Below are 15,073 nucleotides of genomic sequence, written 5' to 3' on the forward strand. Positions count from 1 at the left end.
ATTAACATTTAACATGTAACCCTTGAATTAAATAAATTACAGAAGTACACTTTCAGTTAAAAAAAAATCTTTTTAGAAATATCAACGTTAACTCTTTAGGCAAATATAAAGTAAGGATACTTTGTCCTGTTTTATATTTTTTGTATACACATAATGAAATGTACTTCAGTAATTTTGCCTTCTGCGTTATAAAACGATCTTATGTGTTTTTTATTACAAATCTTAGTGTACTGATGTTACTTTTGTTGATTCCCGGTTAATTTGGTGGCTGCAGGACAGGTCCTAATGAATTTTTTTTGTCGTTCTATTCGCTGCTGCTGAATTTCCCTCCGGGGACGAATTAAGTATATATATCTATCTATTAAGTGTGTCCCATTTCAATAATTGAACGACGGGTGGTTCGCTGCGCCGTCGTGAAAGAAGATCGCTCATTGGCCGAGTGTTTACTGACGTCACGGGCGGAAGGTCACGGAGCCGCGTACCGGAAGTGAGAGCAGAGTCGTTCCGCCATTGTAGGATCTAGGCAGAGTCAGGGCTCTTTTAGTCAGACATTACTGGCGCTTACGCGCAGCGAGGGCCACCGAGGAAAACGAGGCGACCTCGCCGTATCGTGTATCTGTAGTACACCGCAAGCCTGTCGCTTTAAATTCTCGCCCGTACGGGGTTCTGGGAGCGCAGGAGAGAAGAGCCCGAGCAGCCGAGACGCAAAGGGATCCCGCAGGCGGCCGCAAGCAGCAGAGACCGTGGACCATCGTAACCAGTCCGCCAGCCGCGCTCCCCAGAGGATGTCCGCGACTACCGTAGACCAGGTAGCACTGTCTCCGTCGCCGAGCTGGCCCGGTCTCCGGCCCCTGGGCTCTTATGCGTCCTGGGCGCAGTGCGGTAGGCCGTGCGCTGTAATGGAGGTGCGGGAGGCCCCGGAGCACGGAACCGGAGGTGGCGAAGTGGGCAGAGGGCGCCTTGCGTGTGGAGGGAGAGCTTCCTCAGGGGGCGACCAAGGGTCACACGTCTGGCTGGGAAGGATGGAATGGGTACGAGGAACCATGTCTGTGAAGGGAGTCTGTCTTTATGGGAGGCCCGGAGCCGGGGGTGGAAGTGTACAGGCTGCCCTGCTTTCTAACTGTCAGCACGATGTACTCTGACCATTTTCTCTGACTCTCATCCCCCTCCCCTTCTCTCTGTTCACATTTATGGGATGCCAGAGACCCAAAGGACAAGGAAATAAAGGTGAGTAACATCACCCCAATTAAGTACTTTGTAAGATACTGTCTTCCTAGTAGGTTAGCTGCCTTCTGTGTCCAGTATTTATTTTTGTTTATTTTTTTAGCATGCTCCTTTTCATGTCCCATTTATGTCTCAGTTTTGGAAGCCCCTCCCTGCCGGGTTCTGTTGCTCGTCTTCATTTTGGAAGCCCCCCCTCTTTAAGCCCCTTGCGTACCCATTTTTATGTCTTTTCTGAACCCAAGGCTTCCGGGCTGTGTGTTAGGCTGACAGCTCAGACTTTCAGCCCACTTTGCCAATATTGTCACTTGGATAGCATGAGGTTTAATCAAACGGTGTGCCTTTTGTTGCACGGTGTTATGTTTTTCTCCCACGTACAGTCATCCATCAGCCCACCGTGTCGAATCAGTTTTTTTTAGTGGGCTCCAGAAGTGGGAATCTTACCAGCTTTTGTAGGTCCTGTATTTGAGTATATTTGTTTCTCCGTACTGTGTAAACGTTGTTGAGTATCATTGTGATGGAAGGGCACAGTAGCAACGAAAGCTACTTTCACTTAACATTCGGGCTCATTTGTTGATAAACCACAACAGGTTGCAAATGATCGTGGTGTTGAATTTAAACTGAGAGGTGGTATGAGAGCCATTGTATCTCCCCTGGCCTTCTTGAATAACTGAATAATTTAGTTTAAAAATGCAAATAATACAGTTTTATTTTACCACATTAAAGTGGTCAGAGGTAACCGCTGAGTCAAATTAGCGATGTATCTTGATTTGGTTTTCCTGGTTATGATAAAACAACTAAGAGATGAGATAATGTATGATTATATAAGAATTAAAATTGACGTAGGAAACTTGGGCCAAAATTGTAAGCTCCCATTTGAATGTAGTCGGCAGAAAGTGGGGGGGCTTGTCTTGTTTTATGTCCGTTTTGTTTGGGAAAATAACAGATATGTACTGGGCTCCAGTGGCCGAGTGTTGTGTTTTTTTTTGGTCCTGGGGCGTTTTGTGGCCAGTTTGGTTTCTGGGGGTGTTAATTATGCTCTGCAGTGTTCATGATGCTCAGCTAAAATTCCTGACACTTGAAAGCTCACATATTTGGTTGTTTTCGTTGGATAAGGAGAAGAACAGCTTCAAGGGACCAAATCAGATTGGGGTGATTTACTATATACATTTGAATATACACTCAAACTTTCACCTGAACTAATGTTGTATTGCATTAATTGTCCACAAACCGCTAATATTTTTTCTGGATAAAAAGAACACATTCTGTTGGAGACGTCTATTGAGATTTTTATGGGAAAATTTATGGATCAAAATCAATTTGCTTAGCAAAATCATATCTGATTAAAGACCGAATCTGCAGCATTTATTCACAAGTATTGTACATCACATTATAAGTATGGAATGATGAATGGTGAGTTTGTGCTGATTTATGTGGTCTGCATCGCAATCTTAATGTTCTAAGCTCTAACATCTAGGCTCTGGTTTGTGCTTCTGTGGTTCAGGTTCTCATGTATTTTATATTGATCTGTTTGTATCTTTTTTTTTTTTTTAAAGATAAAATTTTCAATTCTGTTTTAGTTCAGAACGGTTCGATGCATCAGAAAGACGCTGTAAACGATGACGACTTTGAGCCTTACCTGAGCGGCCAGACGAATCAGGTGAATCGATCGCCCCCAGCATCTCGCATTTGCAGCGTGTCTGTCTGACACGGCGACGTTTTCCCCCTTCTGTATGCATGATTGAATCCCCATTCATTCCTCTCAGTTGGTAATTGCACGATGAGGCAGCTTCTCTACCTCTCCGTGAGGCTGCAGGGCGTTTAATGTCCTCCTTGCTTTTGTTACCCCAATTTGTAACACCAGGATTAATGCTCATCCTTCCATTGAGGTGTGATGTGCTGTTTATGCCTGTTCGGGTTCATCCCGCTATAGGGGTGTAGTGTTTAGGAGTGACACTGAACTGACAACAACCAACCCAACCCCCCCCCCCCCCCCCCCAACAGAGTACCAGCTACCCCCCGATGTCGGACCCCTACATGCCCAGCTATTATGCTCCATCCATCGGGTTCCCCTACTCCTTGGGTGAAGCTGCCTGGTCCACTGCTGGGGACCCCCCAATGCCCTACTTGACCACCTATGGACAGATGAGCAATGGCGAACACCACTTCATCCCGGACGGCGTGTTTGGCCAGCCGGGGGCCTTGGGCAACACGCCCCCCTTCCTCAGCCAGCACGGCTTCAACTTCTTTCCCGGCAACGCGGACTTCTCCACCTGGGGCACGAGCGGCTCGCAGGGACAGTCGACGCAGAGCTCGGCCTACAGCTCCAGCTACGGCTACGCGCCCAGCTCCCTGGGCCGGGCCATCGCCGACGGGCAGGCCGGCTTCGGCAGCGACACGCAGCTGAGCAAGGTGCCCGGCCTGGGCACCATCGAGCAGGGCATGGCGGGCCTGAAGCTGGGCTCTGACATGGCCGCCGTCACCAAGACCGTGGGCTCGCCGCTGGGCGGGGCCACTGGCATGAGCAGCATGGCTGCCAGCAGCGTGCCCCCTGTCAGCTCCTCGGCTCCCAAGCCCACCTCGTGGGCGGCCATTGCCCGCAAGCCCGCCAAGCCCCAGCCCAAGCTGAAGCCCAAGGCCAACGTGGGTGGGGTGGGTGCCGCCATCCCCCCGCCCCCCATCAAACATAACATGAACATTGGCACTTGGGACGACAAGGGGCCCATTGCCAAACCGCCCCTGGCGCAGCAGATGATGCCCCCCCAGACCCTGGTGCAACAGGCACTGCTGTCCCCTGCTCAGCAGCTGATGCCCAGTCCACTGCCCCCGCAGGCTGCGCACCAGCACCAGCCCCTGCAAATGCCGCTGCACTCCACCCAAGGACCTCCACAGCTGCCCCCAGGGCCCCCTCACCCCCACCAGCAGCACCCCGCACCCCCTGGCCCGCCCCAGACCCTCCCACAACCTCCACAGCAGCAGCAGCACCAGCAGCAGCCTGCACCTCCCCAGAACCGGTGGGTGGCGCCCCGTAACCGTGGCGCCAGCTTCAACCAGGGTGGTGGACCGGAGAGCTTTGGTCTTGGAGGGGGCATTCCCGTGAGCGTGCCCCCGACCTCTGGCGAGGTCCACCCCATGCTGGAGAACCTCAAAGCCCTCAACAACTACAATCCCAAAGACTTCGACTGGAGCTTGAAAAACGGTCGCGTGTTCATCATCAAGAGCTACTCGGAGGACGACATCCACCGATCCATCAAGTACTCCATCTGGTGCAGCACGGAGCACGGCAACAAGCGGCTGGACGCCGCCTACCGCTCGCTGGGCGCCAAGGGGCCGCTCTACCTGCTCTTCAGCGTCAACGGCAGCGGGCACTTCTGCGGCGTGGCCGAGATGAAGTCGCCGGTGGATTACAACGCTTACGCTGGAGTTTGGTCTCAGGACAAGTGGAAGGGCAAGTTCGAGGTGAAGTGGGTCTTTGTCAAGGACGTGCCCAACAACCAGCTGCGGCACATCCGCTTGGAGAACAATGACAACAAGCCTGTCACCAACTCCAGGGACACTCAGGAAGTCCCGCTAGAGAAGGCGAAGCAAGTGCTTAAAATCATTGCAACGTTCAAGCATACCACCTCAATCTTTGATGACTTTGCACATTACGAGAAGCGCCAGGAAGAGGAAGAGGCCATGCGTAGGGTAAGACCCGCCTAACATCTCTCCCGATTCCGGAGTCTGTGCTCTGGCCATTTGCCGGGGCCGGATGCTTCTGGTCTGCAGCTGGATTGCAGCCCTCTTTGGTTCCTCCATCCATACTCCTTCCATGTGGGAACATGTGGCGCTATTGAAGCAGCTCCCTGTCTGTCTGAGCAGGGATGAGGCGATAAAGAGACAGCAGACAGCTACAGGAACTGTTTTAGGCAACTGTTCTTGGTAATACCTCTGCTAGTGATGCGCCGATGTGCAACATTTCCCGGCCGATTGCTGAGCTCCACAAATCTGTAGTGGAACTGATGTCGGTGATGTTGCTACTTAAGGTCCTGTGAATGTGTGTAGCAGCCACATCATATAATGCAGGCAGCAAGACAACAGCGAAGTAGTGCAGACTTGGGAGACTGTAGCCAGGTTCTAAGTGCTGAATGAACCAACACAATCCCTTATTCTCCACTATGGAAAATGGGTGATGTTCATTATTTTAATATTTCTATCTGGTACTACTAACTTTGAATGTTGACTAAAGCTGAAATATCACCTCTCTGCAGACTCGATCGTACTGACTGGACCCTCGTTGGTGTTTTGACATTTGCTTTTGCACTGAGAATCACTTCCTATCTCTCTTCTAGGATGACAGGTTCCACTCCACACTCGCGTACTGAAATTTACTTGCACTCCCACATTCGTTTCTCTTCCCCAAACCATGGTTTTTTTTTATGTCATGTAGTTATTTCTTGTTTTTGCAATCATTATCTATCTCTATCTGCTAACTTAAAGTTTTGTTACTATGGAATCAAAACCTGCTTTGATTTATCTGACGTTTTATGTACGCGTTCTGTGTAGAGTCCCTGTGTATCGCGCAGATTAGCCCGCTCATTCTGTGCTGGTGTAGGGCAGTTTCAGCTGTGCAGAAGACCCTAGAAAGTGGTCTGTACCTGGAGGGTTAGGGTAGGACCCTCCAGGTGGTCTTTCAGGGGTCTTGTGAGGTCTGATTGCGCTGCAGCTGTCTGGGACTTGGCCCAGATTTCTCCATGACTTGGAGTGTTGGTGGGTTGTGGTTTGGCTTATATGAGTTACAGGTGCCCCTGATGTCTGTAAGCCAGCTGTGCTCTCCGCTGTCCCCGAGTCTGTACTGCTACCCCCGCAGGGCTGTGAAGAACCCTCCTTGTTTGGGTCACCTTCTCTCTCCATTAATTGTACCAATTACTCACTCTAATTATCTGCTAAGTGTCTGCTTTGCAGGCCTTATCCATCTGTTTCTTGCAGCTGTCTGTCTCATTTTCGCAGATGTCACTTATAACGTCTATTCAGCTGCAGATTCCCCCCATATCTCTAATGCCGAATTTGTGTTGGAGTTTGGCAGACTGGATAAATGGCTTGTAGTTTGGGCCCCTATTAGGGGAGGTTGACTGTGATGCAGTAATGCATTTGGTGCTTGTAGCGCCAGAAATAACTGCGCAGTGACCTCAGTGCATCTTCGCTAAATAAGTAAATTACACAACTTCACTGGATCTCATGGTTTTTCTGTTGTGTATACAGAGATGATCGCGTACCCTTGAATCCTCCAACTCTTCTGAAAAGTGTGATGCAAATATTAATCTCTGAGAACTCATCTTTTTTTTTTTTTTGGCATTTTTACATAGCATGCGGATTGGGCTGCTGCGTCCGTGACCGGTAGGTCAGAGGTTCAAATCCCTGAGTCGGCAGAGTGATGTCACTGTTGGGCCTTCGAGCGAGGCCCTTAACCCCCCAGTTGCTCCAGGGATTTGCTGATGTTGCTTTCAGTTGTATGTTGCTTTGGATGTAAGCATCTGATACCGGCAAGTCAGTCTCAATGCAGCTTGATGATTTTTACCAGGACACCCCCCCCCCCCTTGTCACCAGACCTAATAGCAGCTCTGGGTTCATGGTGCAGGATGTATGTGTTAAAATGTACTTGGCTCTCAGCACTGGTCTTTGACAGTGAGTGGGTAGTGAACACTTGTGACTCCACCCCTGAGTCAGCGTTGGGCAGCCTGGTGATGTGAGAATCACTCGCCGTCTCCTTGGGTTCCCACAGGATTCGTGCTGGAGGTGGTGTCCATCCTCTGCCGCTTATGTGAACCTCTTATGAGGGAGGTGCAGCACAACAGTGTTGAGTTTCTTTTGTGCTTCGATGCGCCTTTTACCTCTGATGGGCAGTACAGGCAGCTCTTGGCTTGGCTTAAATCTGAAAAAAAAAAATCCAAGATGCATAGAGTTTACCGAAGCGCCAATGTAAAGGTGGCAAACGCCTGTAAGTGGATACACACTCGATCTTTTCATTTATTTAATGTGTATTTTAATCAGAGGTGGAGATTTCAGGTCCAGAGTACAAATCCAGATCAGGATTTTGTTTCAACCAACCAGTTGAGCATGAAGAGTCACAGTCACAGAGGACTCAACTGGTTGGTTGAAACAAAATCCTGGTCTGGATCTGTACTCTCTGGACCTGGAATCTCCACCTCTGATTTTAATACATATTTCTAATACATTTTTGGTTTGTGTTTTTTGCTTTAAGGCGTCTTGAATGGTACGGGAAGATAAATCTGGCTTGTGAAAATTCTGTACTTGCATATGGCTTGGTGGAAGAGATTATTTATGTCGGTCGAAAGCTATCTGTGTTTCAAGATTCTCTGTGGGTCAAATGGATGACGGATCATGTAAGAGTAGGAAGCAACCAAATCCCCCCCGAAGCACCACCAGAAGGTCAATTTTGAAGAGCTGGTGACATGTCCTGTTCAGGAGGTTCCAGTTAATAAAGCTGTAAAGGTACAGTTAATATGTTGCTGGTCCGACTGTCTTTTCTGTACCTCTGACTGTTAAAAATGGGGAAAATGCTTTTCTATTAGTCAGTATATTGTCCTGTTTTTGAAGTGTTTGTTTCTTCCTAGGTGCCGTTGAAGGCTTGTTTTGACCCTTTGTAGTGACTGTGACTTTTTTATATTTGCGCTTTCATTCTCGCGAAACGTACCAAACTTAAAGACCTTCCGCTTCATGAAATGTCTGGAATGTCCTTTTATTACACTTTAAAGCAGCAGTTTCTGAGACTGTGTGTCATCGAGCTAAAACCAGTCTTTTGGGTCATTAGCTGTAATGAAGAGAAGAATGAAAGAGGCTGATGTGGAATAGGGATAATGCCGATTCATCCTGGAGGGCGACCCCAGAGATCAGCAAAGGCATTCATCTTCTCCTCAGAACCGGGACTCTGAAGCCCCTACAGAAGCGAGGCTCAGTGGTGACATAGAAACCCAAGAAGAACCTCAAAACAAGTCCTGTGTTTTACATGACAAGAAAATTGCTCTGTTAGCCTGGGGGGATAATGTGCTGTGCTTATCTTAATGCCCCTGCAATTTGCTGTAATTAATACATTTCACTGTGAACACGGTGCCTCCGCCTGATTCAGCTTGGGATGATATCGGCTGAGTTGAGCACAGGAGCGTAACAAAGTTATTTCTTCTGAAGTGGTGTGAAAATTCTGGAGCTGTGTTTTAATGGGCTTTAATTCCCTTCTCGCAGATTGCCTGAAATGGTAGAAGACTAAAGCGATAGGTTTTAATAGCCCTAATTATGATTCTGTATTGGTATCTGCAAGCTGTAAACTCTGTACATATAACAAGTATGAGTACAAGTACTAAAGTATGAGTATTAATGAGTATGAGTACTAATCCCCTATTGGCTTATGGTTAACCTGCACTGATCTGACGGTTCTTTCTCTTGCTTTACAGGAGCGGAACAGAAACAAATAGTGACCTTGTGGAGATGTCCCTGCTAGAACTGCAACACTAATTATGTAGACCCTTAAATAATTGCCTAAATTTGAGGAAGAGCTCCGAGGAGGTTTTCAGCCGGTGGCAATGACTCGGAAAACGTGACGATGGACTCCTCTGTTGGTTTTTGGTCCATCTGCCCATATACTCCTATCTCACAGATATTGTGAAAAGTACACAAACTATATTTAAAGCACTTTCAGTCCTTTTAAAAGCTTCTACCAATACCCTTAATTTTCTCTGGATTATTTTTGTTTATTAACTGACTAACCAGTATAGTTGGTTGTTAATGTTTCACAAGGTTTTTTTTTTTTTTCCCTCTTCCCTCCACATTTTGAGTTAAATTAATTTATGTGTATGTGTACTGTATATACACACACCTAAATTAATAGCAACTCCTACATGAATCTGCGTCGAGCTGCCAGATTCTCGAACAGAGTTCATGTCAAGCAGGATGGCCATTCTGCCGGAAGCCAAGCAGGATAGTGATGTTGCGGATGGCCGCTCACTTGTTTTTGTGCACCGTAAGCCGAGTTTGCAGCATGGTGGGTGACACCAGTAAATGCACACATTTGTTTTTACTGTAATACATGTTATAAAGAAGTGCATTTGTCTAAATTGGAGAAATTTGTTCAGTTCTGCACAGTTACGAAATCGTCCTGAATTATGAAGGTGATGTACCTCAGCGTAAGATGGACTTCTTCTTAAGACCTCTGTAACCGTATTTACGATAGAGCGTCCTGCTGTGGGAGCTTTCCCCAAAGCAGATCAGTATCATGCAAGTGAAAGTTTTCTTCTCTAGGTGATTCACTAGCTAAATAAACATGATACTTGTTTAGCGATCTCACGTTTTGAGTTTTTAATTTTGTGCCATTTAACTTGTGTGTTTTTTTTTTTTTTTCCTTTTTTCTTTCGCCGTTGAACACATTTTCCCGTCCGCTGATGTATGCATGAACAATTGTGTCTTGAGTGGGGGGGGGGGGGATGTTTGGTAGAGTTTAGCATGTTGTGCCCTCAAGGGGGCGCTCAGCTCCTGGGGTTCATCTGGGGTTCATTGTTCCAGTGTTGGTGGCCTTCCTCCACTGTCACAGACTCGACACACATGCTCATGCCTACTTTAGCCAGCCCATACACCACGCTTAGATGCAGTCCCATGAATGTCTGTACCTTTAAAGCATCTGTAATTAATATACATCCGAGTCCCGTGACGACGTCTGTTGTTTGAGACATTTCGAGAAAATCCTGCAGGTTTTTGTTTCTGCGAATGAGGGGATGTGTAAGCACGCAGCCGATAAGTGTTGAAATCACGGCACCACGACTAAAATCTCCATGGATTCATAATGAGCTTAAGGGTGGGTGTGGTCCCTAGGCGGTACCACTGCTGTCTATTAATTTTTTTGTTTGTTTTGTTTCTGGTTATAAATGAGGCCATGTTTCCGAGTTACTGAAAATCAATGCATATTGATGTAATGCTGATGCAATGCTCATTCTAGTTTGATGTGATTAAAACTTATCAAAATAAAAAGAAAATAGACTAATTTTTTTTGGGAAGGTATGAGACTGCCCCCTGAAATTGCTGAGTGAGTGGTTGACTAACTCGCAGCAGTGGTTCGAAGAGAATCATATTAAAGTTCTGTTGTGTGTGGATTTGTGTCTCTGGGAAAGATGTACTGTACATCAGATGGCATCCAGTGCCCTCGTGTTTAATTCTAGTGAACAAAACCTGTGGTACGTCTGCTTTTGTTCGCTCTGATCGATGCTTAAGGGACAGTGTTTATAACTGTAAACGAAACACCCTGACATCAATACGCCACGGATGAGACGACAAACTTGCATCAGTAAAATTGGTTTGGATAATAATTGTCTTTACTGATTAAAAAGAAATCGATAAAGTTGCATTTGCTAAATTTTCATCTTCAGCATGAGAACATGAGAATAAATGCCCTCCCTTACAGATTGTCTTGTCTGGTTTATGTTTGACTGTAAATTCTCACAGGTGAGACCCCCCCCCCCCCTTTAAACAGAAGTAAGATTATTTAAATTTTTACCTGAGCACCCTAGATGTATTTATAAAGTAACAGGTTAGCAGTTATTTCTTTGTACACTTATTCACAACAGAGTTTCATAAGGTGAACTGATTGTCAGCTTTTGGGGATGACTTTGTATCGGTCAGTGTCACACCTGAGCTCAGATGCCCCCCCCCCCCCCCCCAGTGGCTGACCAATGAGGCTACAGCACATATCAAGATACGTTCTGTCACGTAGATCCCAGGCGTTACAAATTCACCCAAGGGTCATTGTGACAGAGCAGCGGAGCCTGAGTGTGGTTCCCAGCCTGTCAGTGTGGCCGGTCTGCTTGGTCCAGCGTCTGGCATGTTCAGTGCATGGCTACTGTGACCACTGATACTATGCCGCTGAATGTTCTGATGCGGTTTCAGGGTGGGCGTGAAACTAGGCAAGCTAATGTCCTGCTGCCCTGGGTGCCGGTGACCTCTCACTGTGGGATGTGTTACCATCCCTGTGCGTGATCCGATATAAGAGTTTGCAATTTAGGCTGAAGGGTTGTTAACGTGTGGGTGGTGCAGTGGTTAGCACTGTTTGCCCACATCTTTGAGACCAGGGTTCGGATCTTCACCATAGCTCCATGTGTGTGGTGTTTGCATGTTCTTCCCTGTGGGGGTTTCTCCAGTTACTCTGGTTTCCTCCCACAGTACAAAAGGCACCTGCTGAATACATTGAAAATGTAAATGCAGGAAAAAACATTCACCCAGATTGCTTCAGTGCAAGTGTGCGGTAGGAATTCTTAGATTCGGTGAGCAATCAAGCCTGCTTTTCCGTTTCCCTTGTGCTCTGCCTTGCGTCTGGTGTGATGTGTGGCGTCTCCCTGAGATGTATAACAGTGAATGAGCTGAATCGTCTAGTGAGACGCCGGACCATTTTCCAGGGCATTTTACACACTCTCACTGCTTATCTTCCAGACTTGGGGACCTTACACTTCATCTTTAGAAAATCCCAGCATGCACTGGTGCTCAGTGTACAAATGCGGTTTCAGAGAGACTTTAAGTTGGACTGGTTTTGTTTACAAGCTCCTTCCAGTTTCCTGCTGGATAGTCACCTGCTCCAGAAAAATCACAGAATAACTGCAGTGTTGGTGCCTCTACACCAGGGGGAGCTGCAGCATAATCTCAGCAAAAGGAGCGCGGGGCAAATAAGGTCTCTGTGAGTATGTTAATTCAATATTTCTACATTTTCTTGTAGAGAGGAAATAGATGTAATTTGTTTCACATTTAATTATATGTAGTGCTTATAAAAAGAGATCTATCATGCTTTGTTGCTTCATATCAGTTCGCAGTACAAATTTAAACTATATGAGTGATTGTAAGTAAACAATGTTCTGTTAGTTCTTTGTGCTACTTACATTTAGAAAACCTTTATGCATTATGACAAAATATGGATCTTGTTTATTATCTTACTACGGAATGAAAATAATAGGTGTCTGTCTTGATGTTTTAGAACACATAGCCTGTAACTGTAATATCTGTCATATTTCGAATGTGAGCTTCTTCGCAGGCCGGCGGGCTTATGTTTAGTGGAATGTTCTCAAGCATGAGACTTATCTGATGAATATTGACATGCATGGTACACATGTGCTGAGCACATCATTTAGTTTTTTTGTAATAAGTACATATTATCATTTATTATGCGGAGGTGGGTGACACAGGTCCAGAGCGTAGAAGTCCAGGCCAAGATTTTGTTTCAACCAACCAGTTGTATATAAAGTAGGGTAGTCAACTGGCTGGTTGAAACAAAATCTTAGTCTGAACTTCTACGCTCTGGACCTGAACTACCCATCTCCGCTGTCAATCACATGGTTTTATCTAAAGCAATGTACGTTTTTGAGTAAACAGGGTCACACAGTCCCTGGAGCAGGAAAGGGTTAAGGGCCTCGCTCTGGGGCCCAATAGCTCACAGACACCGTGTCCCAACCCCACTGAGCCACTCCACCCTCTATAATAACTAATATTAATCTTACTACAGCTTTAGCTTCGAAGAACTGGGGTGGGCAAAGTTTTTGGCCCAAAGGAAACATTAATTTTTTAAATTCTAAGGCAGACCATTACAGACAGCCCCACTTAAATGTACGGCTGTGGTTAGTGATGTTACTTAACGTGAATACAAAACAATGTGTGGCGTTTTTTGGCCATATAACTTAAAAGAGGTATAAAACTATTGTTTGTATTGTAAAAACGCAATGTGAAAAATATATCCTAAAGGGCCATTCTTATCTTTTTCGTTAGGCAAACAAACTACTTCGTATGACACAGGCAACGTGACCGGGCACCAACAACGAACACGGGGAGTCCGTCAGCGTCGAAGGCACCAGGGAGACCCGCGAAAAGAAACTATTTACACAGCCCTTCAGCAAAGTGAAATCCCCACATCCTGGGTTAAAAGATATCGATCATTAATGTACTTTTAAAACATATTAATTTACCTACGATCAAACCAGATTTGCTGCATAACAACGATCACCGGCATAGCACCTTAACGTGAATACACAGAAATATTTTGTCCACACTTTTCCCTCTGCAGGTCTTGTACCCAGCCATAAATAAAGAAATTAGGTCTATGTCTGTTTTTTTTTCCAGTTGCTTTCATTTGCTTCATCGTTACCCGCGTTTGAAGAATGACATCATTAACGTTATCCTAAAGCGCTCAGCTCACAGCCGTTTTGCTTTCAGTGTGTGGGTCATTGTCAATGACATCTGTTTTCTTTTATATCATTTGTTTGCATTAGGCGATAGCAGATTAACATACTCGAAATGTTTAATTGAATAAATACGCCATAGCTAATTTATTATTATAATAAAAATGTTGTTTTCTGAATATTCCAATATTATTTTTCAGAATATAATAATTTGTGTATTTAGTTTGTATGCACTACATGTAGTATCTTTGCACTTTGTTTTGCATTAAATCTACATTCGTCTTTGCTCGCTTCTGTGTGCACAAGAGTTTTTACTGTGCCTAACCCTAACCCTAATCCTAACCCTAACCCTGGGATAAATTCAGTCTTACTCCATTTCTAGGAGTAAAACATGCACCAAGATGGCGGCAAGAGGTGACTGGGCAATACTACTGCAACCCTCCTATACAGTCATGAGCCGCATAAGGACATTTCGATGACAGGCGGTGGTCCCACCCATAAGATTATAATAGAACTGAAAAATTCCTATTGCCTAGTGACGCCATAGTGACACCATAGCACAATGTGTTACTCATGTGTTTGTGGTGATGCTGGTGTCAACAAACCAGTCATATAGGATTAGCACATGCAGTTGTGTACCATGCATAATACTTCATAATGATAATAAACAGCTAAGTTACTGCTTTATGTATTTACTGTACTGTGCTTTGAAATGTTATTTTAGATTTCTACTTTAAAAAAAACAGATTAGTACTTCTAGCCTAGGTGAGTAGTTAGCTATACCATTTTGGTTTGTGTAAGTACACTGTATGATGTTGATACAACATCTTCTAACTATGCATATCTCAGAACATATATCCCATTATTAATGACAGAGGCACACGACTGTATACAGTACACACCATATCACTAAATGCAATAAACAAATACTGTTTGAATAATTGTTAATGGCTGGTTAAAGCTGATTGGCGGGGCGTAGTTTTCCCTACCCTGTTCTAGGACGTATCTGATCATCATGCTCGTTCTGGTGCATGTTTTGTAGTAGAAAAATCTGCCTGTCAGGCGGATGTGTGACTGCAGTGTGCAGAGTATTCTATTCATGTCTTCACTGCCTGTGTGTGGACACGAGATCCTAAGGTATCGCAGAAGATAGGTCACCATGTTCTTTGTCATGAGATGGCTTAATTATGGACTGCTTAAGGTACAAAATTAAGTGTAAATGTTGGCTAATCTTGTTGTCTATTTGATGGCATTTAGGCAGCCTTTGACAGGAAGAGGGGGGGGAGCACTCGGGGGGGGGGGGGGGGGGGGAGCTTTTTTTCTGTCCCCAAAGAAGCTGCCCCTTCTTGAAAAGCCTCAGCATTGTCCAAGAGCCTCTTCACCCGTCATCCAGAAGCGAAGTGGGTTTGTTGTACAAACTGCACCTTTATTTCGTAATTAATGAGGTCTTGCCAAATGAGATCCTACACACTTCCATAAATAGGAGTCTCTCTGCGTATGAAGAGTTGTAATTACCTCAGTGCAGCTTTGGGGCTCTGACTTTCCTCATCTGCGTGTTAATTGCTCTCATCAAACAGCTCTTGGACACCTTCTCTTGTGTGCAGTTTCTCTTCCTGCTTTTATGAACTGGGTTTATGGTGATACATGCAAAGAAG

At 45.6% G+C, this 15,073-nt stretch overlaps 1 protein-coding gene across 2 annotated transcripts; it reads left to right on the forward strand.

Annotated features, from left to right (window-relative positions):
* Positions 1-390: 390 nt before the first annotated feature.
* ythdf3 (YTH N(6)-methyladenosine RNA binding protein 3) lies at positions 391-9,558 on the forward strand. 2 transcript variants are annotated; one of them, XM_048977073.1, is made up of 5 exons: positions 391-809; positions 1,203-1,227; positions 2,802-2,881; positions 3,226-4,908; positions 8,670-9,558. In XM_048977073.1, the coding sequence occupies exons 1-5, from the start codon at positions 786-788 to the stop codon at positions 8,688-8,690; spliced, it is 1,833 nt and encodes a 610-aa protein (XP_048833030.1). In that variant the 5' UTR covers positions 391-785; the 3' UTR covers positions 8,691-9,558. The 2 variants fall into 2 exon arrangements, with proteins under 2 accessions (XP_048833030.1, XP_048833029.1); XM_048977072.1 differs by lacking the exon at positions 391-809 and adding an exon at positions 817-1,031.
* The last annotated feature ends 5,515 nt before the right edge of the window (positions 9,559-15,073 follow it).

The sequence above is a fragment of the Brienomyrus brachyistius genome, chromosome 15 (genome assembly GCF_023856365.1).
Source record: "Brienomyrus brachyistius isolate T26 chromosome 15, BBRACH_0.4, whole genome shotgun sequence".
Classification (NCBI taxonomy): domain Eukaryota; kingdom Metazoa; phylum Chordata; class Actinopteri; order Osteoglossiformes; family Mormyridae; genus Brienomyrus; species Brienomyrus brachyistius.

Bases quoted from the DNA above. Each gene is read 5' to 3' on its own strand.
- ythdf3 (XM_048977072.1), top strand. From the start codon at position 900: ATGGAGGTGCGGGAGGCCCCGGAGCACGGAACCGGAGGTGGCGAAGTG. The intron at 1,032-1,202 runs GTACGAGGAACC...ATGGGATGCCAG, and splicing joins GGCTGGGAAGGATGGAATGG to AGACCCAAAGGACAAGGAAA. The intron at 4,909-8,669 runs GTAAGACCCGCC...CTTGCTTTACAG, and splicing joins AGGAAGAGGCCATGCGTAGG to GAGCGGAACAGAAACAAATA.